Below are 14,328 nucleotides of genomic sequence, written 5' to 3'. Positions count from 1 at the left end.
CAACTACAGACCAGTTAGTTTGATGTCAGGAATATGAAAACTTCTGGAAACTATGGTACGGGATAAAATCAATCGTCACTTAGACAATGCAGAGTAATTATGGAAAGTCAGCATGGATTCATTAACAAAAAATCATGTTTAACTAACCTGCTGGAGTTGTTTTGAGGAGGTAATAGAAAAGATTGATAAGGGAAATGCTGTTGATGTGGTGTAAATGGATTTTCAAAAGGCATTTGATACAATGCCACACAACAGACTTATGAGCAAAATCTAGGTCATGCAATAAAAGGGCAGATAGGTACTTGGATAAAAAATTGGCTGAATGACAGGAAGCAGATGGTTGTTTTTCAGATTGTAAGATTTGCAGTGAAGTTCCCCAGGAGTCAGTGTTGGGACCTTTGCCTTTCCGGACATATATTCATGACCTAGACTGTGGTGTGCAGGGCACGATTTCAAAATTTTCAGATGATATGAAGGTTGTAAATATTGTCAACTGTGATGGGGATAGTCTTGAACTTCAAAAGGACATAGACATATTGGTGGATTGGGTAGACAAGTGGCAGATGAAGTTCAATGCAGAGAAGTGAGGTGATACATTTTGGCAGGAAAAATATGGTGAAACAGTATAAAACAAAACAAAAGCCTCTAAAGGAAGAACAGAGGGACTTCAGTGTACAAGTACATAGGTCATTGAAGATAGCAGGGCATGTCGAGAGAGCAGTTAATAAAGCATATAGTATCTTAGGCTTTATTAATGGGGCATTGACTGCAAGAGTAAGGAGGTCATGCAGAACTTGTTTAAGGCACTAGTTAGGCCTCATCTGGAGCACTGTGTTCAGTTCTGGCACCATACTTGAGGGAGGATGTGAAGGCATTAGAGAGAACACAGGGAAGATTCACAAGAATGATTGCAGGAATAAAGAACTGTAGCTGTGAGGATAGGTAGGGACTTTTTTCCCTGGAGAAAAGAAGGCCAGGGGGAGACTTGATGGAGGTATTCAAGATCCTGAGGGGTATGGATAGTGTAAGTAGTGATAAACTGTTCCCACTAAAGAGAATATCAAGAACTAGAGGGCACAGAGTCAAAAGAATTGGCAAAAGGAGGAAATGTAATGTCAGGAGAAATGTTTTCCCCAGTGGGTGATTGGAGTCTGGAAAAATCTTCCTGTAAGGGTGATGGAGGCAGGTTCGATTGAGGTATTCAAAAGGGAATTGGATTGCTACCTGAAAAGAAAGAATGTGCAAGATTATGGGGCTAAGGCAGGGGAGTGGCACTAGGTGGAATGCTCTTTCAGAAAGCCCGTGCAAACTCCATGGGCAGAATGGCTTCCTTCTGCAATATAAAGATACTGTGACTGTCATTTCCAGTGCCTCGGTCGATGCCGGGTGGTCTGTCCAGTTTTGTTCCTTTTTGACTTTCCAGCCATATGATACAACTGAGTGGCTTGTTCGGCCATTTCAGAGTCAACCAATTGCTCTGCTTTGGAGTCACATGTAGGCCAGAAGGGTGGCAGATTTCTTTCCCTAAAGGAAAGGCATTCATGAATCAGATGGGTTTTTATGACAATCGGCATTGGTTTCATGGTCACGATTAGACTTTGAATTCCAGATTTTTATTGGATTCAAATTCCATCACCTGCCCCAAGCATTACCCTGGGTCTCTGGATTACAAGTCCAGTGACAATGCCAATATGTCACCTCCTCCCCCATGGGAGGATGGATGGCAGATTTCCTTTCCAAGGGGGCATTAGTGGTCAGATGGGTTTTTACAACAATCAATGATGGATCCATGGTCACCATTGCTGAGATTAGCTTTATATTTCAGATTTTATTAATTGAATTCAAATTCCACCAGCTGCCAAGGTGGAATTTGAACACATCCCCAGAGCATTAGCCTGGGCCTCTAAATTACTTGTATAGTAACATTACCACTACTCTACCAACTCAGCATATTTGTTAGAGAATGGAGAATGTCAAGTTGAAGTGTCTTAGGGATGACTAATCTGTTGTTAAAAACTAAGAAATCGTCAGTAATTTTGAGATGTTTTCTCTGAACTATTGTTGAAGTACTGGGTTGTTAGGAGTATAATCAGTCATCCATTCTGGCAATACTCTTTTATTTGGATACATTCATCATTTGTTGTTTTGCTTGCTTAATCCCTTGTAATCTCTTTTCCGTGGCTGGTAATTGTTTCATAATAAACAAAATGTATGCTTCCACTTCCTCAATAAAATTTAAATCTTCCAGTTTGACTCCTTCCATTGGTAATCGATATAATGCATCTGCTGTCATCTGGTACTTCCCTTGAACATACTCAGTAACTGAATCATATTTCAAGAGTCTAAAACATTGAATTCCAGGCGGAAATCTTGCAATTTCCTTTAAATTATGAAGAGTGACTAAAGGTTTCTGGCCTGTTTCAATTTTAAACCTTAATCCCATGACATAATCAGATAACTTCTCGCACGCCTAATGCTTCTTTCTCAATGGTTGCGTACCTTTTATATGTGTTAATGAGAGATCTTGAGGTGTAATAAACTGGTCTTCTTTGTCCATCTTTTTTAACTTGAAACAGCACTGCACCCAAGTCTGTAGTTGATGCATCCGCTGTTACAATTGTTGGCAACTCTGGACTGTCGTCTGCTCGAATTTCTGGTGAAATTATGAGATTTTTAATCTTGTCAAAAGCATTTTGCTGTCCACATTTCAGCACCAACTTGTCTCAATAACTGTCAAAATAGCTCATTGATTTCTGCCAAGACTGGTGGGAAATTGTCTACTTGATCGATCATCCCAAGGAATCTTTGTAATTCTGTGATGTTTTAAGCTGTGGGAACTCTCCAATGAAGGTGGTTTTCTGTGGGTTGGCAGTAACTCCTGAAGCTTGCACAATGAACCCTAAAAATTTTATCATAGGCTTTGTAAATTCATATTTGTCATTCAATGTCAAACCTCCATCTTGTAGAAATTTGAGGACTGCTCTCATTCGATATTTATGTTCTTTCCTCTATGAACCGTGTTTCAGAATGTCATCCATATGACATATTACTTCCTTCATGCCTTCCAGGGTCTGAGCCATTGTTCTTTGGAATATCTCAGGTGCAGAAACAATCCCAAATGGTAACCTGTTAAAGCAATAATGACCAAATGGGTGATAAAAGTAGTTAGACATCTGGATTCTTTGTCCAGGGGCAACTGGCAAAAAACGCTGTTAGCATCCAATTTTGTGAAGAGGGCACATTTTGCTAATTTGGCAAGACTTTCATTCACTTAGGCCATCAGGTGGATTTTGCACTCTACTGACTTGTTTAACTGAGTCATGTCCATGCAGATTCTAATTGAACCATTAAGCCATTGTGGTGTGGCCATTCCAGAACATCACTTCGTCGGTATGGTTATTGGTGGGATAGCTGCTTGTTGTAACATGTGTTCAACCTTGCTCTTGACTAAGAGTAGGTGAAGGACATTCCTCATTGTGAAGCAACATATAGGCTTAGCATCCACCCTTGGTATTATATGATATTCTGTCTGCAGCTTTCCTAACCCTGAAAATATGGATGAAAATTCATTTCTGAATATATTACTGGACTGCTTGTCAGCAATTTCATTAAACTTGTAAATCAGCCTCAACTGCAAGCATGCTTTTCTGCTCAATATGATGACTCCTGGTTCTGTATAAAATATAGGGGTTCAATCACTTCTTCATCCTTGCTTCTAAATCTTGTCAAGCGTTGGCCTATCAGTTTCTGTGTAGTCCCTCCTGGGCCTTGTAACTGGATATAGGATGGCTGTAAAGTGATGTTTTTAAGCCACTTTACTTAATCAGGTAATACTGAAACACTTGCCCCAGTATCTGGATTGAATTCTGTGGGGTGAACATCAACTTCTAACTTAATGCTCCGATAATTATTTTGTGTTTTGTTAACTTCTCCTAGGAAGGTTATTTGTTTTTTCAGTGGCTCCTCTCCTTCTTGGATTTGATATGACCTTGTTATTTTCTCTTTCTTCCTATAAGCTACTTGTATTGTAGATTGGCAGACATTTTTAAAGTATCTTCACTTTCTACATTTAGGGCACTCTGCTCCCCCTGCTGAATATTCTTCACGCTTGTGCAGGGTTTACCTGCCACACCGAGAGCATTTCAAGATGGTGGTTGGTACAATTTTTCCCAGATTTTGCAGGCTTCCTAAGCTCGGTTTGTCATGCTATTTACACTGCCTTTGTGAGAATTAAATCTTCCCTCAAACCTGAAGAGATCTGATATGGTTTCATCTAAGTCCCCAACTACTCCACAATCATCTCTAAGGATCCCGTAGTCGCAATTCTCTGTGAGTCTGTACAAGTCATTTATAAGTGTATCCATGCTTTCATCTAGTCCATCCATGTTCTGTCTGCTGTCGTGGCTCTGCCATGTGAGTGCTTGGCTGCCTCCATGGAAAAGGTGGCGGGTGCCTTTAAGGCCCAGGTCCAACAGAACACACAGTGGCTGCTGGATATGCGCTCGGACCTGCATTCAGTCTCTGTAGCCATTGGTTCAGTGCAGTAGTGGCTAGGTGAGAGGATTGGGCACCTCAATCTTCCTCCAGGTACCCCTTCTTCTCAAGGAGTCAGGGAAATGCCATTGTGCATCCACAGGGAGGAGGAGTGCCAGCAAGGCACCCCAGGGGCTTTGTCCCAGAATACTGCAAGAGTGCTCAACCTGCCCTTCGCCTGTGACCCCATTGGCTCCAGAAGGTCAGGTCGAGAGGGTGTATCTGTACCTGTGCAGGAGACCCTTAGCAGGCTGGGGCCCTCTAGGCCTTGGGCCACCAAAGGACACCCACTAAAGCCCCCACAGTCAACAGGGCATAGCAGTCAGCAGGCTGACTGCACCTCAGCTTGAATGTCGGGGCTGCACCTAGATATAGAAAAAGAAAAAGAAAGAGGAAGAAATTTTGAAAGCAGATAGGCGGCACAGGCGTCCAATCACTGTATATATGATTTACATTTCTAAATATATATTTAATTGCAATGTATTTAAGTTTGCTATATTCTCACTTTGCTGCTAGTGGCTGCAATGATTGTAGGGATTTAAGAACATAAGAAATAGGAAGGGAATAGACTTTGGCCCCTCGAGCTTGCTCCACCATTCAATAAGATGACGGCTGATCTTCTTGTGTTTCAGTTTCCACATTCCCATCCAACCTCGATAATCTTTGATTCCCTTGCCTAATAAGAATCTATCTACCGCTGCCTTAAAAATATTCAATGATCCTGCCTCTACCACCTTCTGAGACAGAGTTCCAATGTCGCACAACCCTCTGAGAGAAAAAAAAATTATCTTCATCTCTGTCCTAAAAGGGCCACACCTAATTTTAAAACAGTGTCCCCTAGTTTTGGACTCACCCACACAAGAGGAAACATCCTTTCAATGTTCACCTTGTCAAGGCCAGGATTTTGTATACTTCAATCAAATCACCCCGCACCCTTCTAAACTCTTTGGAAACAAGCTCAGTCTGTCCAACCTTTCCTCATAAGACAACCCAACCATTCAAGTTATCAATCTAGTAAACCGCTTTGAACCACATCCAATGCTGTCCATCCTTCCTTAAATAAGGAGACCAAAACTGCACACAGTATTCGAGGTGTAGTCTCACCCAATTCCCTGTATAACTGGAGTATAACATGCTTAGATTTATGTTCAATCCCTCTCATAATAAAGGATAGCATTCCATTAGTCTTCTTAATTACTTGCTGTACCTGCATATTAATTTTTTGTGAAATGTACTAAAACACATACATATCTCAGCACCTCAGAATTATGCAGCCATTCTCCATTTAAGTAATACTCTGCTTTTTTGTTCTTCCTGCCTAAGTGAACAACTTCACATTTCCCCACATTAAACTCAATTTGCCAGATCTTTGCCTACTCACTCAACCTATCTATACCTATCTGCAACCTCCTCATGTTCCCTTCACAACATTTGAGGGCATTGCACTGTTCCCTATCATATTCCGATGATGTGGTTCTATCAATACACCATTTGTTGTCTCAGATCATCAATAGTGTCATCACTGAGTATTCCGACTTGAGTGTTTAAGCCTTGGTCGTCATTCGTGGATGTGCATACCAGGCACGCAGCAGGCAACCCAGCAGGTATTGTTCACCTGACTTTTTGTGCCCTCTGAGAATGCTGCCTGAACAGCATTTGCAGTATGTCCTGCAGTGAGTTGTGAGGAGGATGCTAAAAGGCCTCAAGAGGAGTTAGACAGGTTAAGTAAGTGGCCAAGAACATGGCAGATGGAACATGAAGGTCAAAAGCATCAGACTGTGGTCTGAGGAATAGAAAACAAGTCTTTCCTAGATGTTGAGATAATGAGAAGTGTGGGCAGCCAAATGGACCTGACTGTCCTTATTCAAAAGTAACTGTTAGCTAACATGCAGGTGCAGATGGTAAATAAGGAGGCAACTGGCAATTTGCCCTTGGTTACAAGAGGAATTAAGTAAAAGATTAAAGAGGTCTGGCTGCAGTTGACTACAGCCTTGGCAAGATCTCACCTGGAGTATTGTCTGTCCTGTTCGTCTCCTTAACTAGGGAAGAATAGCCCTTCCATCAAGTGATTACAACCAGGATTCACCATACTGATTCCAGGGACTGTGGGATTGTCCTTCAAGATGAGAGTAAGGAGAATGGGCCTGTATTCTCGAGAGTGTAGAGGGCTGAGGGGGTATTATGTAAAGCATAAAGATCTTTTATAGGGTTCTGCAGGGTGGATGCAGGAAGGATGTTTTTCTTGGCTGGGGTGTCTGGAACAAAGGGACACATTCTTAGAGTAAGAAGTAGGCCGTCGAGGATAAATTTGTCGGAATTTCAACATTCATAAAGTGGTGAGCGTTTGGAAGTCTTCACTCCATAGGGTAGAAGAGATCCTGTTATTGACTATACTCACCAAGTAGATCGTTAGATTTGTAGCTAAAGATCTGGGATGCTGGAGGATACAAACCAGCACATTACTTCCCTCTTTCCATTCCTCCCTCTGTTCCCACTTCAACCCCACTGCTCCAGCTGCCCTTGGTCAACCTGAATTGTCCTGTAGCACAGAGTTTACTGTAGCTCCCGGTCTTGCTGGATCATAATGTTATGAGGCCCATGAGTCAGAACTTGCTGTCATGTGGGCTTCACCATAGAGAGAAGAATAGACCTGAGCATGGTTCTCATCCAGTTGATACATGATTATTAGGGCGTCCCTATAACTGTTTAGTTGACCAATTGTGCTCACCATGAACTGTACCCAGCCAAAGCAATCCTCTTCCTACTTAAAAAAAATGATGCTTCACATTTCAGACATGCCAGACCACTTTCTACTGTCCCCCACCACCCACCAATTTACTGCCATCGCCCTTCACCCATCCAAAATAACCATTATTCTCCTATCTGTAATCCTTTACCCTCCCTCCATTATCCTTGAGCCTATAATCCCCTCCACATGCCTTCTCTCCCCTTCTAGACGACAGTTGTTACTGGCTCCATGCCCACACTGACTCCTTCTATTATAAGTGCTACCTGTTTTGTCCAGTTGAGTGACTTCCCCATGAGACCATCCACTACCGACCATGATCTGAACCTGCTACACTATCACATTCCACTCACCCCTTTCACTGTGATTGGTCCGTTCAGTGCCCTCAGTTCAATCCCCAGGGCTCCACCATGGACAGTGCCAACCCCACCTCTTAGGACCATATCCCTCCAATCACCCCTGCACAGAAATCCCCTCTTCCATCCAATCACAGGACCCCCGCACCCAACATACAAGGCCCTGCCCTCCTTCCCACATTTCCTTTCAGCCTCCTTCCCTGCCCCAGACAGTCTGGCTTTCTTCCCTGGGCAACCTCCTAACATGCCTCAGCCAGTTTGGCTTTCTTCCTCTGACACCCTCCTAACATGCCCCAGACAACCTGGCTTCCTTCCCTGGACACCATCCTCCACTTAGCATGCCTCTCTGTCCAGCCTCTGCACCGTCCTTCCCCCTTTAGCCGCCTCCAATGTCCAGCCTCCACTCCAACCTTCTTCTTTAGCCTGCCTCCGCTGTCTAGCCTTTGCTCCACCCTTCCCCCCTTATCCTGCCTTCCCTGATCAGCCTTCGCGCAGCTTGGCCCACTGGCAGCCGATCTCAATCAAGAGGTGAACATTTCTGAGCGGTCCACAAAGAATGCAAGCCAGCAGCAATTCACTTTAAAGTTCAGCAAGAAGTACATGTCACTTGCATTCGTAAATGTGAATGTCAAAGTTTTTGCTAGCAGAGAACTCTTTTAATGAGCAGGTATGACATGCAAATACATGAAGAAGGGCTTCCCGACACTGTTCATTGGGAAGCTTGACCTGCCTTTAATGTCTGAGAACTTAATTGCAAAAGTTAATCCCACTATTGGGAAACTGATTTTTGTCCTCTCACCAAATTAAGATCACCCATCCACCAAGCTTCCCGCTGCAGGCAGGCCCAGAAGATTTGGACCATAGGGTGAGAATACTCACTGTGAGCAATTGCACAGAAAGTATAATATGAATTGACGCCAGTGCTCTCAGAAATTTAAGGGCATTTTATAATGAGGATATCTGATGAAATTAGAATGTTGCATAAGTCAGGCTATTTTATTTTTGAGCGAAGCTCAACGCAAACTGGAGGAATAGCACCTCATCTTCCAACTATGCACTTTATAGCCTTCCGGGCTGAATATTGAGTTCAACAATTTTAGATCACAAACTCTCTCCTCCATCCCCACCCCCTTTCCGATCCCCCCTTTTTTCCCCCAATAATTTATATAGATTTTTCTTTTCCCACCTATTTCCATTATTTTTAAATGTATTTCCATCCATTGTTTTATCTCTACCTTGTAGCCTATTTCGATCCCTTCCCTTCACCCCACCCCACCCCCACTAGGGCTATCTGTACCTTGCTTGTCCTGCTTTCTACCCTTAATTAGCACATTCCTTAGATAATATCACCACCTTCAACACCTCTTTGTCCTTTTGTCTGTGACACCTTTTGGTTATCTCCACCTATCACTGGCCCTCTATCAGCTCTACACCCCCCCCCAAACCAGCTTATATTTCACCTCTTTTCTATTTTTACTTAGTTCTGTTGAAGAGTCATACGGACTCGAAACATTAACCGTGTTCCTCTCTGCAGATGCTGCCAGACTTGCTGAGTTTTCCCAGGTATTTTTATTTTTGTTTTGGATTTCCAGCATCCGCAGTTTTTTGCTTTTATTTTAATTCAGATTTTTTTTTATTTCAATGTCAGAATATTTTTCATTTACGATTCTTTCACTATTTTAAGTAATTCATTGTTTGAAATGCTTCAAAACTTGCAATTATGAAATTCTAAATATGAATGGTATTCATTTAATACTAGTTTTTAATCCCCTTTGTTCTCTGCTCATTAAACTGCATGAACCTGAGCTCTCTTGGCCACTGTTACAAATGACTAATGTCATAGTTCATATTATTAGAGGTATAGAGTTTTAGTTTTAGAAATTGTAAGTTCATCGAGAGGCTGGCAAACCACACAAAATTAAAATAATTACAAATCAAAAGTCAACTGGATAAAATCAGAGTGAAAGGGTGAGTCATAAAACAGCAGGTGGCCTTACTTAGCTAAAGAACTGGAGACATGACATCTGCAGTAATTCCAGGAAAATATATAAGCTAGTCATGTGGTTTCCCCAAATTTAAGAAAGCTTTGGAATTAAAATGTAGTTATTTGCATTTTTATCCATAAAGATGGCTGGAACATTGAGGGATTCTTTGTTTTTGAGTTTAGCTCTGTGAATTGAGTTGGGGCATAGCCAGGAGGCAAGATTGGTTGAGAGAAGCAGTTAAAAGACTGTGTCAGTTTTGGGTCTTATGTAGCTTGTAGCTCCTTGGAAATTGAGACATAAAGCCAGACCTAAAGCTGAAGAAGAGTAAATGCTTTGTCCGTGACAAAGTCTACGACTGGGAGCTGGTATTCAGATTAAGGCAAAGTTCGAAAGGGGAGAATTGACTGGAAGATTAGTTTAGCTGGCAGCTAAAGAAAGAAATATACAGTAATCCTCTCAATAAATAGCAGTTAACCTTGTTACAGCTGGAGTTCTAGAAGGAATCAGCTCGGTTGTAGTTCCCAAAACAATGGGCTATGGGAAACCAAGGATTTTTTAAAAATTCATTCACAGGATGTGGGCTTTGCTGGATAGGCCAGCATTAGTTGCCCTTGAGAAAGTGGTGGTGAGCTGCCTTCTTGAACTGCTGCAGTCCATGTGGTGGAGGTACACTCACAATGCCGTTAGGAAGGGAGTTCCAGGATTTTGACCGAGTGACAGTGAAGGAGTGGCAGTATATTTCCAAGTCAGGATGGTGAGTGACTTGGAGGGGTACTTCCAAGCGGTGGTGTTCCCATCTATCTGCTGTCCTGTCCTTCTGGATGGTAGTGGTTGTGCGTTTGGAAGGTGCTGTCTAAGGAGCCTTGGTGAATTCCTGCAGCGCATTTTGTAGATGCTGCTGTGCGTCCATGGTGGAGGGGGTGAATGTTTGTGGATGTGGTGCCAATCAAGCAGACTGCTTTGTCCTGGACAGTGACAAGCTTCTTGAGTGTTGTGGGAGCTGCACTCATCCAGGCAAGCGGGGAGTATTCCATCACACTCCTGGCTTGTGCCTTGTAGATGGTGGACAGGCTTTGGGGAGTCAGGAGGTGAGTTGTTCGCCACAGGATTCCTAGTCTGTGACTTGCTCTTGTAGCCACAGTATGTGTGTGACTAGTCCAGTTCAGTTTCTGGTCAATGGTGACCCCTAGGATGTTGATAGTGGGGGATTCAGTGATGGTAATGTGACTGAATGTCACGGGGCAATGGATAGATTCTCGCTTGTTGGAGATGGTCATTGCGTGGCACTTGTGTGGCATGCATGTTACTTTCCACTTGTCATCCCAAGCCTGTGTATTGACCAGGTCTTGCTGCATTTGGACATGGGCTGCTTCAGTACCTGAGGAGTCGTGAATGGTACTGAACACTGTGCAATCATCAGCAAACATCCTCACTTCTGACCTTTTGATGGAAAGAAGATCATTATTGAAGCAGCTGAAGATGATTGGGCCTAGGACATTATCCTGAGGAACTCCTGCAGTGATGTCCTGGAACTGAGATGATTGATCTCGAACAGCCACAACCATCTTCCTTTCTGCTAGGTATGACTCCAACAAGCAGAGAGCTTTCCCTTTGATTCCCATTGACTCCAGTTTTGCTAGGGCTCTTTGACACCACAGTTGGTCAAATGCCACCTTGATTTTAAGGCTGTCACTTTCACCTCACCCCTGGAGTTCAGCTCTTTGGTCCATGTTTGAACCAAGGCTGTTATGCAGTCAGGAGCTGAGTGGTCCTGGTGGAACACAAATTAATTGTCAGTGAGCAGGTTACTGCTAAGCAAGTGCCACTTTGCTAGGGGCACAGAAAGTTGTGGAGCACATACCTTCAGTACTATTGCTGGAATATTGCCAGGGCCCATGGCATTTGCAGTATCCAGTGTCTTCAGGCAGGTCTTGATATCACGTGGAGTGAATCAAATTGGCTGAAGTTGGGCACCTGTGGTTCTGTGGACCTCCAGAGAAGACCGAGATGGATCATCATCTCGGCACTTCTGGTTGAAGATTGTTGCAAATGTTTCAGTCTTATGTTTTGCACTGATGTGGTGGAATCCTCCATCACTGAGGATGGGGATATTGTTGGACCCTCCTCCTCCAGTGAATTGTTGAATCGTCTTATACACACAGTATTTATATGGGTAGTCCAATTCAGTTTATGGTCAATGGTAATCCCCAGGATGTTGATAGTGATTCAGTGATGGTAGTGCCATTGAAATTCAAGAGGTGATGGTTAGTTTCTCTCTTGTTGGAGATGGTCATTGCCTGGTACTTGTGTGATGCAAATGTTATTTGCCACTTGTCAGCCAAGCCTGGATATCGTCCAGGTCTTGTTGCATTTATACATGGATTGCTTCAGCACTTGAGGAGTAACGAATGGTGCTGAACATCGTGCAATCTCTAATCAACTTCTAATGCTTTAAGGTACTGTGAATGAGTCATAGGGAGGCCCAAGCTGGAGCTGTGTAATTCTGAGTTGTGAGCTCGGTAAAGAAAGTGGAAGATCATTGAGCCAAAAGCTATAGGAAGGACGCTCATGAAATCTTGTACCTTGGCAAATAGCTGAAGCACTGAATAGAAATCAGACTGCATTCCAGATAGCAGTTATATACTTTCGAGTTGGCTAAGGAAAAGTGAATGAACCTCAAAATTTATGTAAGGTAAGGAAATTTTTGGGGGGAAATACAAAGTAGAACAGAGTTTATCGTATAAGTTTTATGAAACTATAGTGTTAAGTTAATAGTGCTTAATTTGTTTAATTCTTTTTGATACACAATAAGGTTTTTTTGCTTTAAAAATGTGAAATCTTGTGGTTTGGTTCTGTCGATTAATTGCTGGTTAGTCGGATTTCTTCTTTAAATGTTAACGGTCCCTAACTGCATCATAAAATCACAAATTTAACATTCTCATCCTTGTTTTCAAATTCCTCCATGGTCTCTCCCCTCCCTATCTCTGTAATTTCTTCCAGTCCTACTGTGATTTCTGTGCTCCTTCAATTCTGACCCCTTGCCAGAAAATTACCCCCAATTTTAATTGCTCCTAATTTTAATTGCTGCCTTGGCCCTAAGATCTGGAATTCCCTCCCTAAACCTCATTGCTTCTCCACCTGTCTTTCTTCCTTTAAGACTTTCCTTTCAATCTATCTCTTTGATTAATTGCATTTGGCCATTGCCCTAATATTAACTTATGTGGCTTGATACTTAGGGGTGAGTTTTCCACACTTGCCACTGGAGGGACTCATGGCAGGTGGGGGCACAAAATTTGGAGTGACATCAAAAGTCAGTTTCCCATCAGGGGGAAATTAGTTTGGAATTTTGTTCTCCCGGCTTTCATGATGGGTTGAGTTTCCTGCTGATTCATGGCAGGAATTATATTTGCATTTCATGAATGCTCATTAAAAACGCAACCTGTTGGAATCACGTTCTCACCCTAAATTTAAATGCCCCGCCAACGTATAACTGGAAAGGTCTGTTTCATGACCATATAAAAGTGCCATTCATCTGGCAACCTTCACTTCATTAGCGACTTCAAAGTACGTAGATGCTGCTTTTGCCTACTTTTCACAGTGATGCTACGAGATCTCAGTGCTTTTATGAGGTTGCGCTAGGGCTGCTGCATGGGAAGCAAGACTAGCGGGGAGGGGGAAGACAGAGGCATGATTAGGGGAGAATGAGTGGAGCCAGGGAGGCACGGGAGTGAGACAGAAGCATGACTGGGATTTGGGCATGGGAGTGAGTGGAGCCTGGGACGTAAGGGGAAAAGTCAGGGACATGGTTGGTTGGTGTGGGTGGGGGAGAATAAGTGGAGCATAGAGGGGAAGATTGGAATGTAGAGACATGACTTGAGGGGAGGAGGGGTGTGGGTGTTGTCAAAGGTACAGAAGATGATAATGTGAGATCGTCCTGGGGCTGAGGACACACTGTTGGGGGCAGAATCAGGAAACAGTCCTGGGTCTGAAGCCACACTGTCGGGGGCAGAATCAGGAGACTGGGGCTGAGCGGGCCATAATAGAGGATTCTACATGGCATGTATGTCTTGGTCCCAATCCTGGGAAAAGGAAGGCCTCTCTGGACAGTGATGGTCGGGCACAGCATGCAGTACAGGGTGTGGTCAGTGTGCTACAGAGGTTGATCCTAGGAGTTTGAAAATCATTTTGGGAAGCAGATGGCACAGTCACGGTCAGGGGTGCATCTGCATCCTGTAAAACTGGTAACTTGGGTGGGGGGGTTAGTTTTGTAAGGTCTCATGGTTGGGGGGAACAGAATGGTGGTGTCCTGGAAAGTCATGCCACATGTTGTCTCGAGGAGGGGAGGGGCTCAGGTCAACATAAGGTATAAGGCATGGACACATCAGCAGAAAAGTGTTACATCGGGAGGACAGGAATATTAACATGAATGAAGACAGTACAGAGAGACAGGGGGAGGCAGGATAGTGATCGGAGGCAGGGAAACTTATATGTGGTGAAGATGGAGAAAGATAGGAAGGACTTATAGGGTAAGAGGGGGAGGCTGGAAGATCAGTGGTGGAGGGAATGAATGTTTGTGGATGTGGTGCCAATCAAGTGGGTTGCTTGTCCTGGATGGTGTCCAGCTTCTTCAGTGTTGTGTCCAGGCATGTGGGGAGTATTCCATCTCACTCCTGACTTTGTGCCTTGAAGATGGACAGGCTTTGGGGAA

The 14,328-nt window shown here is 43.4% G+C and overlaps 1 protein-coding gene across 1 annotated transcript in view; it reads right to left on the bottom strand.

Annotated features, from left to right (window-relative positions):
- The window catches only part of adgrb2 (adhesion G protein-coupled receptor B2), a 1,120,188-nt gene that overhangs the window by 529,657 nt on the left and 576,203 nt on the right, over positions 1-14,328 (bottom strand). Inside the window, exon 18 of the mRNA XM_041212905.1 lies at positions 4,719-4,726. Within this exon, the coding sequence (XP_041068839.1) occupies positions 4,719-4,726 (8 nt within the window). The remainder of the gene's footprint in view (positions 1-4,718; positions 4,727-14,328) is intronic.

Source organism: Carcharodon carcharias, chromosome 19 (assembly GCF_017639515.1).
Source record: "Carcharodon carcharias isolate sCarCar2 chromosome 19, sCarCar2.pri, whole genome shotgun sequence".
Lineage (NCBI taxonomy): Eukaryota > Metazoa > Chordata > Chondrichthyes > Lamniformes > Lamnidae > Carcharodon > Carcharodon carcharias.
This window is presented reverse-complemented; position numbering and strand designations above follow the sequence as displayed.